We start from the raw sequence: 17,343 nt of genomic DNA, 5'->3' as shown, positions 1-17,343 counted from the left end.
TTGCTCATGTCGATTACGGTGAAAATTCTGGATATTGTTTCAGCTGTCGGAGGCTTGTAATGCTCTCTCTTGATTGATTTGTTTAAATCTTTCGGATCTAAACAAAGTCTTAATGAGCCATCTTTTTTTTCTACAATCACCAGGCTATTAACCCAGTCAGTTGCTTTGTTGACTTTACTAATGACTCCCATTTCTGTCATCTGTTCCAATTTTTTTCTGGAGTTTCGGCATAAGGCTCAGGGGAATTTTTCTTGGTGGGTGTATAGTGGGCTTGGCATCATCACGTAGCTCGATGTGAAATTCTCCATCCACCAAACCGAGTCCGGCGAACACATCTTTATATTCGTCGAGGTTTTCAGTTTCTTTAGCTATTACTGCACTAACATTGTTGTTGATACTAATCAGTTCGAGATCTCGGCATGTTTGTAGACCAATTAGTTAAGGGCTGAGCTTTGTCAACAGCGACCACGAAAAATTTGACATCAATATTTTGGTCATTGTGCTTGATTTTCGTGGTGCATGTTCCTTTTATAGGGACGCGTACCCCACCATAGGCCGTCAACGTGACTTTGGTTGTCTGCAGACTTGGCTTTTTTCTTAGCTTTTCAAAAGCATGTTCCGGAATAAAGTTGCATTGTGCACCTGTATATATTTTGAAACGGATGTTTTCATCATTCACGTTTAAATTTGTGAACAGTTCATTCTTGTCTTTCTGTGATGACTCTAGCTCTCCAAGGAAAAGATCTTCGTCTGTTTCGGTGTCCGATTGTTGCCCGACCTCGTGAAGCTTTTGGTGGTCAGAATTTGGGCTTTTGGTGAAGCACATGTGGGCAAAATGATTTTTGCCTTGACATCTATGGCATGTGGTACCGAATGCTGTACATTCTCTTGTTTTGTGGTGAGAGCCACAACGACCACATGGTTTTTTACTCTGTTTCTGCTCTGTTAGTTTTGGGGGCCGTTTTCTTAGTGGAGACTTTGTTTTCTGATTTTGTTTTCGGCTGAGGTTGATAGCTGCTGCTTCTAAGGCTGAGTTAGTCAGAGTTTTACTCGTTTCTGCGGCTCGCACGGTGTTAATTGCAACTTCAAGTGTAAGCTCTGTGTTGCGTAGTAGCCACTCCCTTACACTGTTGTTGTCTATTCCACATACAATCCTGTCCTTGATAAGACTATCGTGAAGAGTTCCAGACTCGCAGGTCTTCGCCTTCATGCGAAGATCAGTTACGAAGGCGTCAATTGTCCGGCTATTTTGCGTACACGAAAAGAAAAGATAGCGTTCATATGTAACGTTCGTTTTCGGTGAGCAGTACGCCTCGAACTTCGCCACAATGGGTTCTATCTTATTCGCCTCTTCCTCTGTGAAGGTGAAGGTATCATACACTTCGAGAGCCTCTTCCCCGATTGTGTGTAAGAAGACCGCGCATTGAGTTTCCTCAGCTTTGGAATCTACTCCACTGGCTTTAGCATAGAGCACCCAGCGCTGCTTCCACTTGCGCCAATTTTCGGCAATGTTTCCGTCCAATCTTAAAGGTCCGATAGGCTTCACGTGTTCCATGATGGGCCACTTCTGACACCATGTAATAAACTTGGTTTAAGAAAGAACGGCAACGACTAAACTGTATGTGTTGATCAGCTCAAGGATTTATTAATCTGGTTCGAATCATACAAGAGGGTAATTTTATATACTTACGTCCGTATATAAAATTACACGTCAATCATATATGATTTGGTAATATTATTACAAATTGACTATAACATGGTTGTCTAAATCAAAGATTATGCTGTAAACTAGCGGAGTAAATGGCCGCCATGTTGAGCACAAGCTCTAACCCTAACCCTAACCCTAACTTTAAGCTTAGAAGGCCAATCTCCAAATGCAATTTAGTTGTAGACCTACATGTAAAAGAGTTATCAATACTTAATTCTCAGATTTTATTTTAAATATTAGTTGTGAGTCACTTAGTTATAACTAAGTCAAACAAAACTTTGCGACCAGGTGCATAGCGATATATATATATTTTGAAAGATTATTTGGGCCACAACACTTACAGCCATCGCAGACTTGTGAGCCCTGAGAAAACCTTTTCTGGGAGTTCACTTATTTCATTGTCACCAAGCCGTCTAGAAATAAAAGCATGGAAAGCAATGTATAAGAAATTTGTACTTATTTATCTCAATGCTAATTTTAAAGGCCTACTTGGCAACGTACACAATCATAATTGAGCGAGAACAGTTCAATGAGTCCTAATGTAGCTTGCCTGATTCATCAGCTGGGAATCAGATGGTATAGTTTCGAATATCCTGGCGACACTGCAATATGCCGTGGATGGGGAAAAGCTTCTAATAAAACATTGGTGAAAACTCTAGCTTGAGTTCCCACGAGAGCTGTTTATTCACTGTTCTAAGAAATAACACTGCACGCTAAGTTGATTCAGATGACCTCGAAAGTTTCTATTTCTAAGACTCTCTGTCGAACGGCATACTTTGTGCGTGTTTAAGTTTTTATTCTGCTTGATGAAGCCACTCGGGAGAAAATAAGCGACAATTTGTGTCCTTTCCTTTAAGCGAGCTGAAGAAAATTTGGCTTGAAAAATAGAAATGTATATTTCCAATAAAGAAAGGAAAGCGCGGCTCTAACACTAATCAAAGTTAACGCGGCCCACATCGCGACTGCGATTCAAATATAAAACAGACATCCACAAAGTACATGTTTGTCGTCGATTCTCCGTTCTTGTAAAAAGGAGATGGACGTTTTTTTACAACAATGTGACAAATAAATTATGTTATTTTGTTCGACAATAATTTATGTCAATCAGCTATTCATAAAGACGGCTGCAACCGTTGCAATCGAGTCACATACACAAACGACTTGCTTGCGTTCCTTGGTCAATACCTGGAACGTTTGACCCCGACATATAAAAGCTTTGTAACACACAAAATCATTTGAGCCATAGTTTGTCTGATATTAGATCAAGATTTCCGGAACAACTTCCGAAAATATTAAAGAGAAAAAATTCAGACAGAGAGTTTTTATAATAATAGGGGCCTAAATATCAAACAAAAATGGGCAAGATTACCATTCGGTATCAAATAGATTTTTGTGATGTAGTTAAAGTTCTCAAACTGGAGGGGCGTTTGAGAACCCTATGGCGAAACCTTGCTTTTAATTATTTTGAAAGGCTAATTAAAAGCAATGCTATGTTTGGTGAACACATGCATAAATGCATGCCGATCAACTTGCAGCTCTTTTAGCTTCGGCGTCATTATTACCAATTTTTAACTCGGATAGCCGAATATCAACAATCACCTCGTCTCTTTTCCGGATGAAGGGAGGAAGAACGTAACAGAAAATGGATACTGTATTGCCATTACTCTATAATTATGTCCTAAAGTGATAAATGGTAAGGTTTCTTTAATTTTGAATATGAGTATTCCGATTAAAAAAAAAAAGGCGTACGAAGCATACGACGTCGTTCAAAGGCAATATCATATCGTATCTCTCTTGTGGTTCCCCATCCGGATACGACTTAACTTTCAATGAACGTTTGTTTTACAACTCAGCTAATAACCATATCAACATTCGCGCTTTAGCTTGCTGTGAAAAAGAAATGAACTCAGAAATGATCAACATGTCATCCTCTATGCCAATGTTTCCCGATTTCATTTTACTTTCTTTAATCTGTCTGGGTTTCGTGTTTTATTAGTAACCACAAATTCTCTCGGGGAGCTGTTTACGTTGTACGATTTGTTTGTTTTTATTTCATCTTGTTTTTTTCTCCACTCTACTATTTTTTAAGACAGCATACTATGGACTTTGTTACAATATGATAGTCAGGGGAGAGGAGAGGGGCACACTTAACCAACCTAACTAATATCGTGCTCCCACCTAATATCGTTTCCAGTGTGTACAGCGTTGTTATGTTGACAACAACTTTCCTTCTTAAATCAAACAGATCACTCTTACTTAACAGGCTAAATAAAACATCGTGCAACATTTTTTTAAGCAACAAATGTTGCACGATATTGAACCGTTCGGTTTTTTTTAGGTTAATTGCTTCTCCAAACCATGGTGTTCCCGCAACATCCCTAGAAAAAAAAAAAGTTAGTCAACAAATTTTGGAACCGGGGTTTCCCCAGATGGGAAACAGTCTCTGGAAATTTCAGCTCCTATGTCTTCTTCAGCGACAAAGGTTCGCGGTAGGCCACTCTCTTTAGATGATGTTCCATCTGAAGTCAATTCAAAGTATAACATTTCTGGAATTGGACATCTCAAAGATAGGATAGATTCGGTCATGGTCGGGATATATTTTTGTTCCTCAAGACTCTTAAAGAATGATAATTAGAGTAATTACTTATGCTTATAATTAAATAGGAAAGGACAGAGCGAATAAAATACCTAAAGAGCATTTAAAAAAGGGCCTAAATGACTTTTTCTGCCCGATTTTCAGTTTTCATCAATTTTATTCATTATTGAAGGCCTGGATTGCTTAATTATAAAAGATATCATGAGATTAAATATAATTGAGCAGTTCAGCCCTTCAATAAGAAATATCTTTGAGCAAAAGTAAAAATTGCACCAAAATAGTCAACTGCTAGGTTTTCAATCTATTTTTTATTTAAATGACTGGATGGCTGCAAGAGCAATAGACTTGGAATTATTTGTAAAAACACTTTTCAATCACATGAAGATGATACAACATTAAGTAGCTTTGGATTTCAAGTTTTAAGCCCACTTAAGTATAGATTTTTATCAAGATAAAATTACTCCAAGAAGTTTTTAGACAGATGACACAATAAGGCCCCAGGAAAGTGTCAATGCGCGTGCAAAGCACAGACAAAAGGCAATGGTGTTTAGATCTGTTAAAATATGATGGTGTAACGAACTAGTGAGCAACCAAGCAAGCAAACCAATATTTTACGTGTAGCAGAATTCTCATTCCATCGGTGGATACTACAGTTTCGTTTTCTTTCGCTGGCCAAAAAGGAGACGCTTATTGGGCATGGTAAGTGAGCAAAAAGCAATAAAATAACAGCAGAGCTTGTCATGGTTAAAGTGAAATGCACATACTGTTTTGCTGAGCCGTTGCACCAATGAATGATGAACCATGCACGTGAAACAGAAGGCTGAATCGATGTAGCGTGGTTATCCAATAGTCCATTCCAGTCCTTACAAAATCCATTGCTTTCTAGAGCCAAACACAGGCAGTAAAAGTGCGTTGTAGTCACAGAAAGACTTGGCAAGGTGAAGTTGCCGGCCCAGGCATACTCGATTTCTAACTGTCACGATCGATGGATGGTTGTTGACGAAGACGGCATTTGTTGGGCTGTTATCGAGCTATTTCACCGTCTGGTGGTGGACAGACATCATTAAGTCTTGAAGCCCTCAAGTCAAGTTCACCTCTTAAAGAACTAAGGTGTGTAAAAGGTCGGCAATGCCTGAATTGCCGTCCTCTTGAGCCAGACAGAGTCAGGTTATAGTGAAGTTTCCAAGCGGTTGGTGGCGTAAATTGTTGAAAGCTTTGGAAAGAAAGCAAAGCAGCGGGGCTCAGGGCCCATTTTCCTTGTGTTGTGCTACTTTTGGATTGAATTCCGTGGCCTCAATGGAGACTTCACCATACTATAACTAAATCTTGTTTATTTCCTGGGGATCCATTTTCGAAGGGCGGGAAAGGATTACCCACAATGCCACAGTAAAATAAAAGGTGCAGGTAGGCAGGCTGGCATGGCTTTCTTGAGAAGGTCAGATGAAAGGGGCCGTATCTCTGTGAGCTTAAGAGCTGCGATTTGGCACGCGATAACGTTTCGATCAGTGCACCTTAGCGATGCACAACGGCGTTCGATCCGTGTCCTTAAATCCCTCCTTCCTGTGAAGCCGATGAAATATCGGTCATACCACGCTTTACGCAAAGATCAACCGGCCGTATCTCTGTGAGATTGAGAGCTACACACCTCTTGACTCACATGTTCTTGCCAAGAACTGATGAGTCCCTGGAAGGATAAGTTAGTGGTGAGTAGGGTGATCGTCAAGGAAGTGCCTCCACCTGGGGTAGGGATTTGGTGGGAACTCCCTGGGATATGTAAGACCACCAGCTGGGGAGGGGGGTACAGTTCTCCTCCATTGTGCTGCTCAATCCTGTAGTTTCCACAATGAGGTGGCTACATACCTAGGGTAGTGGTGGTTTGCCTGGAAAGCTCTCCCACACCCTTCCCCATGGATGTTGCTTGCTAGACGTCACCCTACTGGCCCACTGATTGGTTCTTGGGATTTGTCAGTCTGAACTGAATTTTCCAAAAGTATTTGTTATGTTATTGAAGGTCTGAACTGCTCAATTATATTTAATATCATGATATCTTTTGTAATTTTGCAATCCAGGCCTTCAGTAATAAAAAAAATGATGAAAACTTAAAATCGGCAGAGAAATTCACTTACGCCCTTTTTCCTCTGAGCTTTTTACTTACAATTTTTGCACTAAAAGCCCCTCTATATTTGGAAAATATTAATATTTGAAAGTCTTAAAGCAAGCAACCGTGGACAGTAAATTCTAACTGCACACGAAGAAGGCTGGTTGGGGTATCGAAATATGTAGCTGTTATTGAAGTACTGTGAAGTTCCATAATGGCAAAATATTGAGCCTGAAAGTTGAGGTACATAAACTTGCAAGAAAGGAACGAGATCAATATTTCCCCAGTGTGGACCGAACTTGTGGCAGGCTACTTTAATAAAGTTTATTATATTCTTCTGTTAACGGTTCTGGAAAGCAAAATCCGTACTGGAACTCCAACATGAATGACAAATTAAAAAAATAGAATATTTCTCGCATTTTTTTTTTATGTCCGAGAAAATGGAAACAGAAAATGGGAACAGTTTGGCAACATATATGCACTGCTTCGTGACCGGTCCATCTTCCATCTTGGCGGTCCGTATTGAAAAATTCGTACCTCTCAGAGAATCAATCAGAATTCTCCTTTTCATCACGGACCAGTTTGCCCATATTATAAAAGACATTAGTAAATCACGTAAATCTACCTTGTATCGGTTCTTGCTTAAAATATTTAATATTTGAGTCGGTTTCTACTAGTTTATTTTTTTATCTGAACGGTTTTACAATATCTCCAGCGAGCTGGAATACCATAAAACAGGTGGCATTCTGTGGTGATCATTCTGCTTTATTCAGAGGCATGTCAACACTGCATTGCAAGATGAGTTCTTTTTTAGGCGTTGTTGATAGCCAGCTTTGTATAAACTTCCAAAAACAGGTACCCCCCGTAAGCTGATCACCCACTGAAACCCCACCGCCCCCCTATAAAATTCATAGGAAATCTAAAAAAAGATGTTAGTAACGTACAGTGAAAAATAGAAATAAATTGATAATGATATTAGTAAACTTACCAGGATTTCTTGGGAGATTTAGTGGTACCCTTATGCGCCTGTATCATAAAAACCCACCCTATTGTCTACCCGGCACCACGATTCCAACACTTCCCACAGCAGCTCTACCCTGATTTGTATTTTCGTTCGTCCAGGGTAAACGAAATTTTAATTCACTGTTCGCAAATTCTGATTTGTCATTGAATTCTTACCTGAAGCGTCCGTGACAAGCTTGTTGACGGTAGATAAATGAAAGTCGCGGCACAGCTTGACGAGACGAATTGTTCAGCAGACCGCTAAACACCCAGCCCCCCTCCCCAGACCAGATCCCACTCGCCCCGGACAGGGAGAAGAAACGCTCGGATCTTTCCGTTCATGCCAAGACATTTGCTTGGTGCCATGACGACAATTAGTGAGGCGGTTTTACTTTTAGTTGTGATTACGATTTTCGGCAAATTTGCAAATCCTGTTACGGTTACTCCTAACGTTCGCGGGCTACTTCTACCGATTTTTTTTTCTCGACCAAATTAAAGTTAGACCACAAAGATTTTTTTTAAGTTGATAAATTATAAAGGCATTATAATCTTTGTAAATCGTGAACTCTTCAGCGAGCTTTTCGCGGCAAAACGGTTCCTATTCCAAATAATTAGCATTTAAGTTTACACTCGCGAAATGCTTTTCATAAATAGCAAAGTCGCTTCTTCGTGATAAAACTCTCAAGAAAAGAGAAAAATCCTTGGATAAAGACAAATCTTTACCTGGAGCCAGTAGCAAAGGAAATTGCACAGGGAAATTTCTAACCGATTGCTTTCATGTCGGCCACTAGTGCTTCCCTGTAATCTCGCTCCTCTGTTTCATTTGTCGTCCCCCTTGTAATTTTCTTATCTTTAGTTTTCCCCATTGTTACCACTGGAAAATAGGCGCGGGGAAGCTAACTAGGATAAAACGTGACCAAAAACACTGATTCCTTTTTGGAACGCCATTTTGCTTGCTGTGAATTTCTGGGGTCCTATCATATCATTGGCTGGCGGCTCACAGTGTAAGCCCGATGCTGACATAATGGGCCATTTCCGAGTTGCTGTCTGTGTCGGTTTCGAAGTGAGTCTTGGCGCTCAACTATTGTAAGGGAAATGAGTTTGATTTGCATAAGAATACGCAACTCGTTTCCATTTGAATGGTTGTGCACCATGACTCGCTTTGAAACTGAGGCATGCAGCAACTTGGAAATGGGCTATTCTCCGAGAAGGCGTGATCACAGGCGGCCCAGACTAGGGGGGTAAAAAATTATAAGGATTTGTATGGGAATCTCGATAACAAACTGAAAAGATATTTACCCGCAAAATTCTCAATAAAAAAGCTGTACTTAATTGTCGTGTTCACTTTCTCGGTTTTTGTGTGGTTATTTGCCCGATTAAATGCAATTTAAGCGACTTCTCAAATTCCCTGGTTGTCACTCGTCCCTAAATAAAGGAAAGGCTGGAAAATAATTTACAGCTTATCTCACATCTTGCCGATAAAATCACACTTCTCCGGCATCAGTCACCTTAAAACTCCGGCGATCGCCACACGGATAAATTTACGTTTCAAGGTCCAGCGAGCATCCCCTGCTTAGAAACAGCGAAAAATATTCAAATTTTCAAAATCCTTCGAGGCTCACTTACAACGAATTTCGACACGGCTGGCCAACCGTTCACTAAATTGCTCTTACCGTATCGAGGCTCAAGTAAACGGTTGACCAGCCGTGTCAAAATTCGTTGTATTGACATATAGTTTGTGGTAGTTTCCTCTAAAACAGCGGGCGTACGAATTTTTTTTCTGGAGAGCACCCACGAAGGTTTGGGGTAACCTTCAGTTTATATTTGTCATTTATCAGTTTATTCTATTTCATTACATTTCCTATGAAATTTATAGGGGATCAGTGTTTTGCTGAAACCATCCGAAAACGATTTTACACCTTTCATCTTTCTCTCTGGCCTCGTCCTCTTGTGCTCCACTGCCATCAATACCAATGGGGGCTGCTGAGAAGCCCAGCTCTTTTAACTGTGGCACTTGATCTCACATGGCGGACCACTGGAATTGATGCCATATTTTCGCTAGTCGAGGAAACATCTTAACGATCAAGCTCTTTCCGAAACCGATTCCATGGAAGAACCGCGAAAAAAACAGCTTTCTTGTTCCTTCTATAGTGATCTTACGTTACGAAAACGCGAAGGCATTCATTCAAATCAAAAGATAAGCAAAACAACAACAACAACAGCAATTCATCGCTGCATGCAATCAAGAGTTATCAGTGGGAGCCACCAGGTCTGTCAAAAGAGCATTGAGTTCGCAAAGGGTAAGAGGTAACGGGTGGTGTCAAGACTGACGAATCAGAGGATATGTCAAGAACTGATAGCAGATATGCTTGCAGGCTATCATGCCTCCAATTACCTAGACCTCACTCGTTTTTTTCAAGCCCGTGTGTTTTTCGTCTCCTGCCGACCTGATGAAGAGACGCTAAAACAGGCTACATAGTATATTGTACATATTGAGCATCATCATGCAGAAAAAAGTGGTGAAACGGAGTCTGAAGAAACTGGGATTTGATACCAAGGGCAAAAAGTGAAACACAAAATTGGCTTCCTTATCGAACATTGACGGTCACATAGAGAGAAATAATTTTCAATTTGAGGAGATGACATGAATGGCTGCTCTATCCGGTCTATCAATAAGGTAGTCACTTTATCAATTTTAGGATAATAGCCTCTCTTTTTAAAGTAGAGGTAGTGTGCAAAACTAACGATACTATCACTGGATGCACCGGCAAAACACCCAAATTAGAAAATTGCTGTTTGTTCAATTGTATTCAAACTTGAAAACCATCAATGAGTGTGCGTCCAAAAAGCCACTCAAGTACAGCTACAGTGCCTTTTTAGGGCACACTTGTGAGCGACTTGTATCTTTTGGGACTGCGGTCTTTATGTGATATCGGCTTTAGTTATTATCAGCCATTATTATATGGCTTTGTCTCACGAGGACTGGGAACTACAAAATTCACGAATTTGATAAGCTAAAATCGATATTGACCGCGGTCTAGATTTTCCCATCGAGACCGGCATCTAGACCGGTAATGTTTTGCAGTGAAAAGATGCAAACTAAAATGCAAAAATGTTCAGTATTTTCTTCTACCAGTATTTATTTATGTCAGTGCCAAAAAGCATGATGACAAAAAAATAGGATGACGAGCAAACTTTGACAGAATTAAGTTCAGCTCATCGCAACTCATCGCCGTTCGCAAGCAAAATGTCAGTTAGTACAAACCAGTTACATTAAACGAATTAAATTGTTCTTGTTTGGCCATATAATAAACATCTTATTAACCGAGCTAGGTCGGTCTGTATGGGAGAATCTTGACCTCGGTCGCTGGTACAGACCTCACTGCGTTCGGTCTGTAGTGGCGACCTCGGTCAAGATTCTCTTATACAGACCTCCCGTTCGGTTAATAAGAACTAAGTGAAGTTCGCTACTGTTACGATTTATTTTTGAGTAGAAGCACTAAATAGCAGTGTTTTTAAAGCACCATCAGTTAACAACTCACAGCTGTGTCGTGGTTGTTGGAATGCTGTTCAGTATATGAGTTGAATTTTTTCCAGTGCAGTGAAAGATGTTCTGAACCTCAAACGTATTTGTACTGCTGTGGCAGTCACACAAATCCACACCAACGCAAAAAGCTGTAAAGAAATCATAAGTTTGACAAAAACTAGAAAAATAGCTTAGCCTTTACAGGATTTAATTTCAATTGCAATTATCGGAAAAATCGTTTTTGCATTTAAGACTAGTGGTCAAGTGGCTTTTTAAGGTAAAATTTAGGGGAGTGGTTTTAATGTGAAAGGGGCTCTTGAAGCAAGAGAGAGTTTTCTTTGGTCTTAAAATTGCGAATAAATCATCAGATTTTTTTTTTAAAGTGAAATTGGGCGTGAAGTGAGGAAGACCCACAAGAATATAAATGGTTTGCGTAGTGCGGTTTGTTGTATTTGCGGAAATTCAATCAATTTATTTTGGCCGTAGAACAGAATAACCACGAGAAGCCTAACCTTTATTCTAATACGCATGACCCATGTATGTAACACGGTTACCATTTTACAAGTGGTTTTAATCTTGTAGAAAATTATTTTAGTTTTGTTTTCGAATTGCGCTTTATTGTAACAGTTCTACGTAACTGAAGAGAGAAGAGAAGCACACACAATGCGTTCTTACCTTTCGACACACTCATCCGAAAAGTTAGTTTTTGCCCTGAGCGGGACTCAACCCACGTCTCCCAGTTTACTACTCGGGCATGCTAAGCCACTACACCATCAATGCTGCCACGCTGGCAACGAAGCAGATTAATGAGGTGACTTAGAGGCGTGGGAATCCCTACGGCTCAACCTTTCTTCACGTGAGTGTGTATCCTTGCCTCTATGACCCCAGACGGGGCTTAGAACATATGAAAGTCAGAAATTTCGAGGCAAGTGAAAGGCTATACTATACGCAACTGAAGTGAGAAGAGAAGCACACACAGTGCATTCTTATCTTTTGACACACTCATCCGAAAAATTGGTTTTTGCCCAGAGCGTTTTTTGCCCTGAGGAACTCAGGTGAAGAAAAAGTTGGTCCCTAGGGATCCCCACGCTGATAAGTCATTAATCTGCTGCGTTGCTAGGCTATAGCGTAGTAGCCTTTGCTTGATGGTGTAATGACTTATCATGCCCAACTAGTTATCAGGGAGATGTGGGTTCGCGTCCCGCTCAGGGCAAAAACCAATTTTTCGGATGAGTGTGTCGAAAGGTAAGAATGCACTGTATGAGCTTCTCTTCTCTCTCCAGTTACGTATAGAATAGCCTTTCAGTTGATTTGAAATCTCTAACTTTCATTTGTTACAGTTCTGTTTCCTATGATAACAAAGTAACCACACTCGAATGCTTAACAAAACTGAATCTGGAAATAAGCTTTCATCTGCCACTGAAAATAAGAAGCTTAGGATAAAATAGCAGTAATTATAAGAATTCTTCAGGTGGCATTAAACAGGACTCCATCAACCTGATTCTTGAAAATCAACCAAAGTACGGTCACTAGACTTCGTGTTACTGCATGGTTTACCTTAGCAATAATCTCACCTGTGAGAGAAACGTAAAAAGTCTTTGACTCAGAGCCAACTTTGTTGGTAGCGATGCAGCTATAATTACCACCCTGGTTCAGTTTGCTCCACACCACTCCAATCCGGGAAGCCAAGGTTGTAGATGAGTTCATCAATGATATGTTGATCGGGGGCGTTCCTTCACACAAGCACCACACGTAATGCTGTGGGACCGTTCGAATCACTCTTAAAGGAATTATTACCCTTGGTTTATCTGCAAAAAGGTCCATTTACAGATTTTAGTGCCACCTTTAAAATAACTTTAAGTTTCAAAACATCTTTCAACTGATTGGTGAACCAAGATTTATGTGACTAGCACTCGCACTTCGCATAAATAAATACGTCCATAACATTTGAGAAGTGTAAAAAGTGCTCAGCATAATCATCAGTATCGTAATGAAAAATCTAACCCAAATGAGATAAACAGATTCAAGAGAAAACCGAGAAAAAATGTTTTCAATTTACCCTATCATGTAAGTTTAGGCTTACTCACAAAAAAATTATTATTAAACGTCTCTTGAAAAAATTTCCCTAGGGGTGTTGCACGTTTTCACTCTGTGACGAAAAAAATCTGGCAGCACCTTGGCACTTCGTTAAATTGTACTTTATTTCTACTAATATTTCACAATGTCACCCTTGGGCTCATGGAGGCAGGCAAACTATTCCCGGCCTCTAGCCGATCACAAGGGGTGCATGGAGTAGTACAAATAACACAATCTACTCGTGTCATCTGTTGCTTGGCCGAAATCTGGGTGTGGAAACCCTGTCAGTTGGCATCAGGAGATGGACTTGTTTAAACATGCCCCAGAAAAGAAAACTGCAACGGACAACAATCAATCCCCCGAAACTCGTAGTTTTCTGGAATAGTATTTTCCTGAGTTTGACTTGGTAATTAGCAGGAAAATATGCTCTCATCGGTATCTTATGTTTGTTTAGGCATGTGCGCTGGTATGTGGGTATTTAGCGGGAGTATATACTTGGGTGTACTGGTTTTGTCTTTCATCTCGGTCTTCAGTGCTGTTCCATGGCCAGCGTTCGGGTTATTCATTATGAACAAGGAGGAACTAGTCGAGCTTGTAGGGAAAACTCAAGACGAGATCTTAGAACGTGTGGATTCGAAATTTCAAGAGCTCAAGCGATCTATTTCTGAAGATCAAGAGGACTGCGTAAGATCTGCCGTTAAAAAAGTTAAAGAAGATCATTCCGTTAAGTGGAAGAAAGTGGGAAACGAGAAGCAGTTCAGTTTTAACCAGTCTGTGGAAGTTAGATTTGATTCAGCCATCTAAAAAGAGCTGGAAGAGTTCCATTCGACAGCCCCTTCAGTTTCGACAAGCCGCATTTCTGCCCAGGTCTCAGTTTAGGAGAAGAACCTGTTTCGCTTGTGGATCGGAAGGACACACCTGGCTTGCTTTTCATCGAGATTTCCGTCTTAATTTCATCACCTTCCCTCTTCCGAAGATTGCGAGGTTATGCAGGAGAGTATTTCACGAATCCTTGCTCAGCGTTTCGTTAACGCAAGGGATCTAGCTAGCGTTGCTGGTCAGTTGAACTCCATGTTTTTGGCTATTGGAAACATTGTGCGTTTAATGTCTCGTGCCATGTACGCCCAAATTTCAGCTCAGGATTCCTGTTTTTCAAATTTTTATCTGGAAGATTCGGTCATGGTTCATGGTTCATTTATTTCACACTATTTACATAACATTAACATAGAAAGAAAAGTATAGTCACAACACATGGTTGCAAGATAAAATAATTACAGTACAGGTTATAAAATGTGTCTGGTGGTCAAAGAAGCGAAGGCTTTCTAGTTGACCACCACCGTGGTGGTATTAGCTTTTTGGAAATCCAATTTTGATCATCTCAATATTTGCAGTAGTGCAGTGCATTTTCGGATGCAAGTGACACCGGATTTGGCCGTTACATTGTTGAACTTGGGCCCAAGGTGGCCGCGCAAGGTGTTTGGTCGGCTGATTTAGCAAAGGAAAGTTCCACTATGCGTGAGATTTTGGCCGTTAGAAAAGTTTGGCAATCTTTTGCGCCTAAGCTTGCAGGATTATGCGTCAAATGGTACACGAACAACCAAAATGTTGCGCGTATTATTGATGTCGGTAGCAGGAAGTCTGGTTTGCAAAGCGAAGCTAAGCGTTTTTTTTTTTTTTTTTTAGATTTGCGTTCTTCATGGCATTTCTATTGAGCCTTAATGGGTGCCCAGATCCAGAAATGAGCAAGCGGATTAATTAAGCCGTATTGTTGATTTGGACGACTGGTCTGTTAGTCCTCACATTTTTCGCTTTTTGTGGTAGTGCACTGTAAGTGCACTACACACTGTGTCCCCGGGTTGTATGAGTGTAAGAGTGTAAGAGTACGTGGTGACAATAGGCCCGCAGCGCGAGCATAACACACGAACATAAACAGGTCTCAAGTGAAGCTATGATCCTCGCAGTTATGAACGCAATTATTGCAATTTCGTAGAGAAGCCTGAAAAATTCAGGACTTCAACGGGATTTGAACCCGTGACCTCGCGAGTCCGGTGCGACGCTCTACCCAACTGAGCTATGAAGCCACTGACGCTGGGAGATGGTCATTTGTGGGTTCTAATGTTCACGTGAGGAATGAATCAATGATGAAATGATATATATGAAATGGATCATATATGAACTGCGGATATGAAATCAAGTGAGGCTATGATCCTCGCAGTTATGAACGCAACTATTGCAATTGCGTAGAGAAGCCTGAGAAATTCAGGACTTCAACGGGATTTGAACCCGTGACCTCGCGATACCGGTGCGACGCCCCAACCATGTCACCCTGCGGAGGATGCAAAGTATGTTTTGATTCTGGTGTGAGGAAGATGACAAGTTACTTCTGCCCAGACTGTAATGTCCGTCTCTGTGCTGCACCATGTTTCCGCACCTTTCATCAATAAATTTTGTAGGACTTCAAACTCCTGACTCTTAAGAACAGTTACATTGTGCTAAGTTGATCAAATTATGTTTATTTTCGCAATTACCAGAGAAATGGTTACGTGTATGACAAGTTTGTAGTTTCGATGGATTGCGTTAATTCAAATTGTGACATGCCGTGAATGGACTTGAAATTTGAATCTTGTAAATAATTGCTTCCATCAAGTTAACTTTAAAATATTAAACATAAACACAGGACTTGACTATAGCAAGCATTTTTTCCCATAAAAATTGGAAGGTTCCATAGCTAATTTAAAAACACTCATTATCTTGTGTTGCAGTACCTTAGCATGTGATGTCATCTGACGGGTGTCAATCAAGGTTTAATTTTTCCCAATCACTTCGTAATAAAGAATGGTTATCGGTAAATTTGTGTGAGAAGGTTCGTTTTCTTATGTCACAAAGGCAATATTTTAGCCATTTTAAAAGAATCATTGGTAGAAAATCCTCTTTGCCCTTGACCACATCAAGTTATGGAAACGTTCCTGGCTTTTATAGCCAATCACAAGGGGTACATGTGATACACTCTACTCTCGTCTTCCGTTACTAGTGGGTTTGGGACTCAGTTGGCAAAAATGAAATGCAACAGGAAATGAAATTGTTTGCAAATGATATAGATTCATTGAAGGACAGTAAGGCTTTACTGACATTTGCCTAGAAACCAAGGCCTGTTTCCTTCTTCTGGTAGGTCACAATCCAAGCTTAAATATTGGGTTTTCCGTTTCTTATATACGGGAATACGAACCTTTTGACAGGTACCTTGGTTTGGAGCACCACTTGTGTCAACCATTTTGAGAGGTTGCATCAAGTTAAAAACGGTTGAAAAGCGCCTAGATTGCTAAAAATGTTTGTGATTTCCGCATTTTGGATATATGTGTATCATTTCCTTTAGAATTGGACTTTATTATGTAGCCGAATCAATAATTGTCCTACAACTTGGAGAAGCTCCACGTCAACTTAAGGCAGATCAAACTACAAATGCCCTTTTTTGATAACAGGGGAAAACCTCAACATCCGAAAAAAAAAATTGGAGCCGACTACACAATCCGGAAACACCCAACCCATTAATTACGGTATACTCTAATATTATTGAATAATGTCATTTTAACTTCAATGTTTCTCACAAAGAGGCACCAAAAAAGTTTGTAACGTTTCCAAAAACAGCATAAAATTTGAATTATGCCAATAATCGATCAACTTTATTGGAAAACGAATATCTCAGATCTGAATATGTTAAAATACATGTAGCCCTTCATATCCCAATCAATTCTGTCAGTCCAGAGGACAGAGTAGTGCTTGCCTGCTGAGAAAAACCTATGTGATGCCCAACATTTGCTTTTGGTTGGCTCTGCGGGTAAACAGGAAAGCTTTTAGATCTGAATTTAGGGGGAGGGCCATGATAAAGATGGTGAGTTCTCAGTACATGTGTTATTAATGGGGAATTGTTTCTTAAGTTACCTTTTTTTGTTCTAGAAGTATAAACTGCTTTGAAGCTTGAATTGCCAGTTGCAACTACCAACATGTAGCGTTCTGTTGATTGTAAGGTGAAATGACTCTTGATTTCAGTGAAGTGCCGAAGCAACGTTTGAGACTTGTTCCTTCCATCGTAGACTTTCACGGAACTGAATTTCGAGCCAGGTTGGTTCAAGATATTAAGGGTAGTAAAATTTAAACTGATATAATGACGAGGTGCTACTTCAATAATCCAGCTGCAAGTATTTGCTATGATGAATGAGGAACTCAAATTGATCGCCCCACTTGAGCCACTGACCGTGAAGGAGCATGGTTCGGATGAATCTACCCCTGTAAATATACAGGAAAATCACAAATGTCCAGTGAATTTTGAAGCTTTCGCT

General features: G+C 40.3%; 1 protein-coding gene across 1 annotated transcript; it reads right to left on the bottom strand.

Annotated features, from left to right (window-relative positions):
- Positions 1–397: 397 nt before the first annotated feature.
- On the bottom strand, positions 398–1,555 carry LOC137990021 (uncharacterized). Its single transcript, XM_068835570.1, has one exon. The coding sequence runs from the start codon at positions 1,553–1,555 to the stop codon at positions 398–400; it is 1,158 nt and encodes a 385-aa protein (XP_068691671.1).
- Positions 1,556–17,343: the final 15,788 nt, after the last annotated feature.

Source organism: Montipora foliosa, unplaced genomic scaffold, assembly GCF_036669935.1.
Source record: "Montipora foliosa isolate CH-2021 unplaced genomic scaffold, ASM3666993v2 scaffold_485, whole genome shotgun sequence".
NCBI lineage: Eukaryota > Metazoa > Cnidaria > Anthozoa > Scleractinia > Acroporidae > Montipora > Montipora foliosa.
Note: the sequence above shows the minus strand (reverse complement) of the source record. Positions and strands in the feature narration are given on the sequence as shown.

Bases quoted from the DNA above. Each gene is read 5' to 3' on its own strand.
- LOC137990021 (XM_068835570.1), bottom strand. From the start codon at position 1,555: ATGGAACACGTGAAGCCTATCGGACCTTTAAGATTGGACGGAAACATT.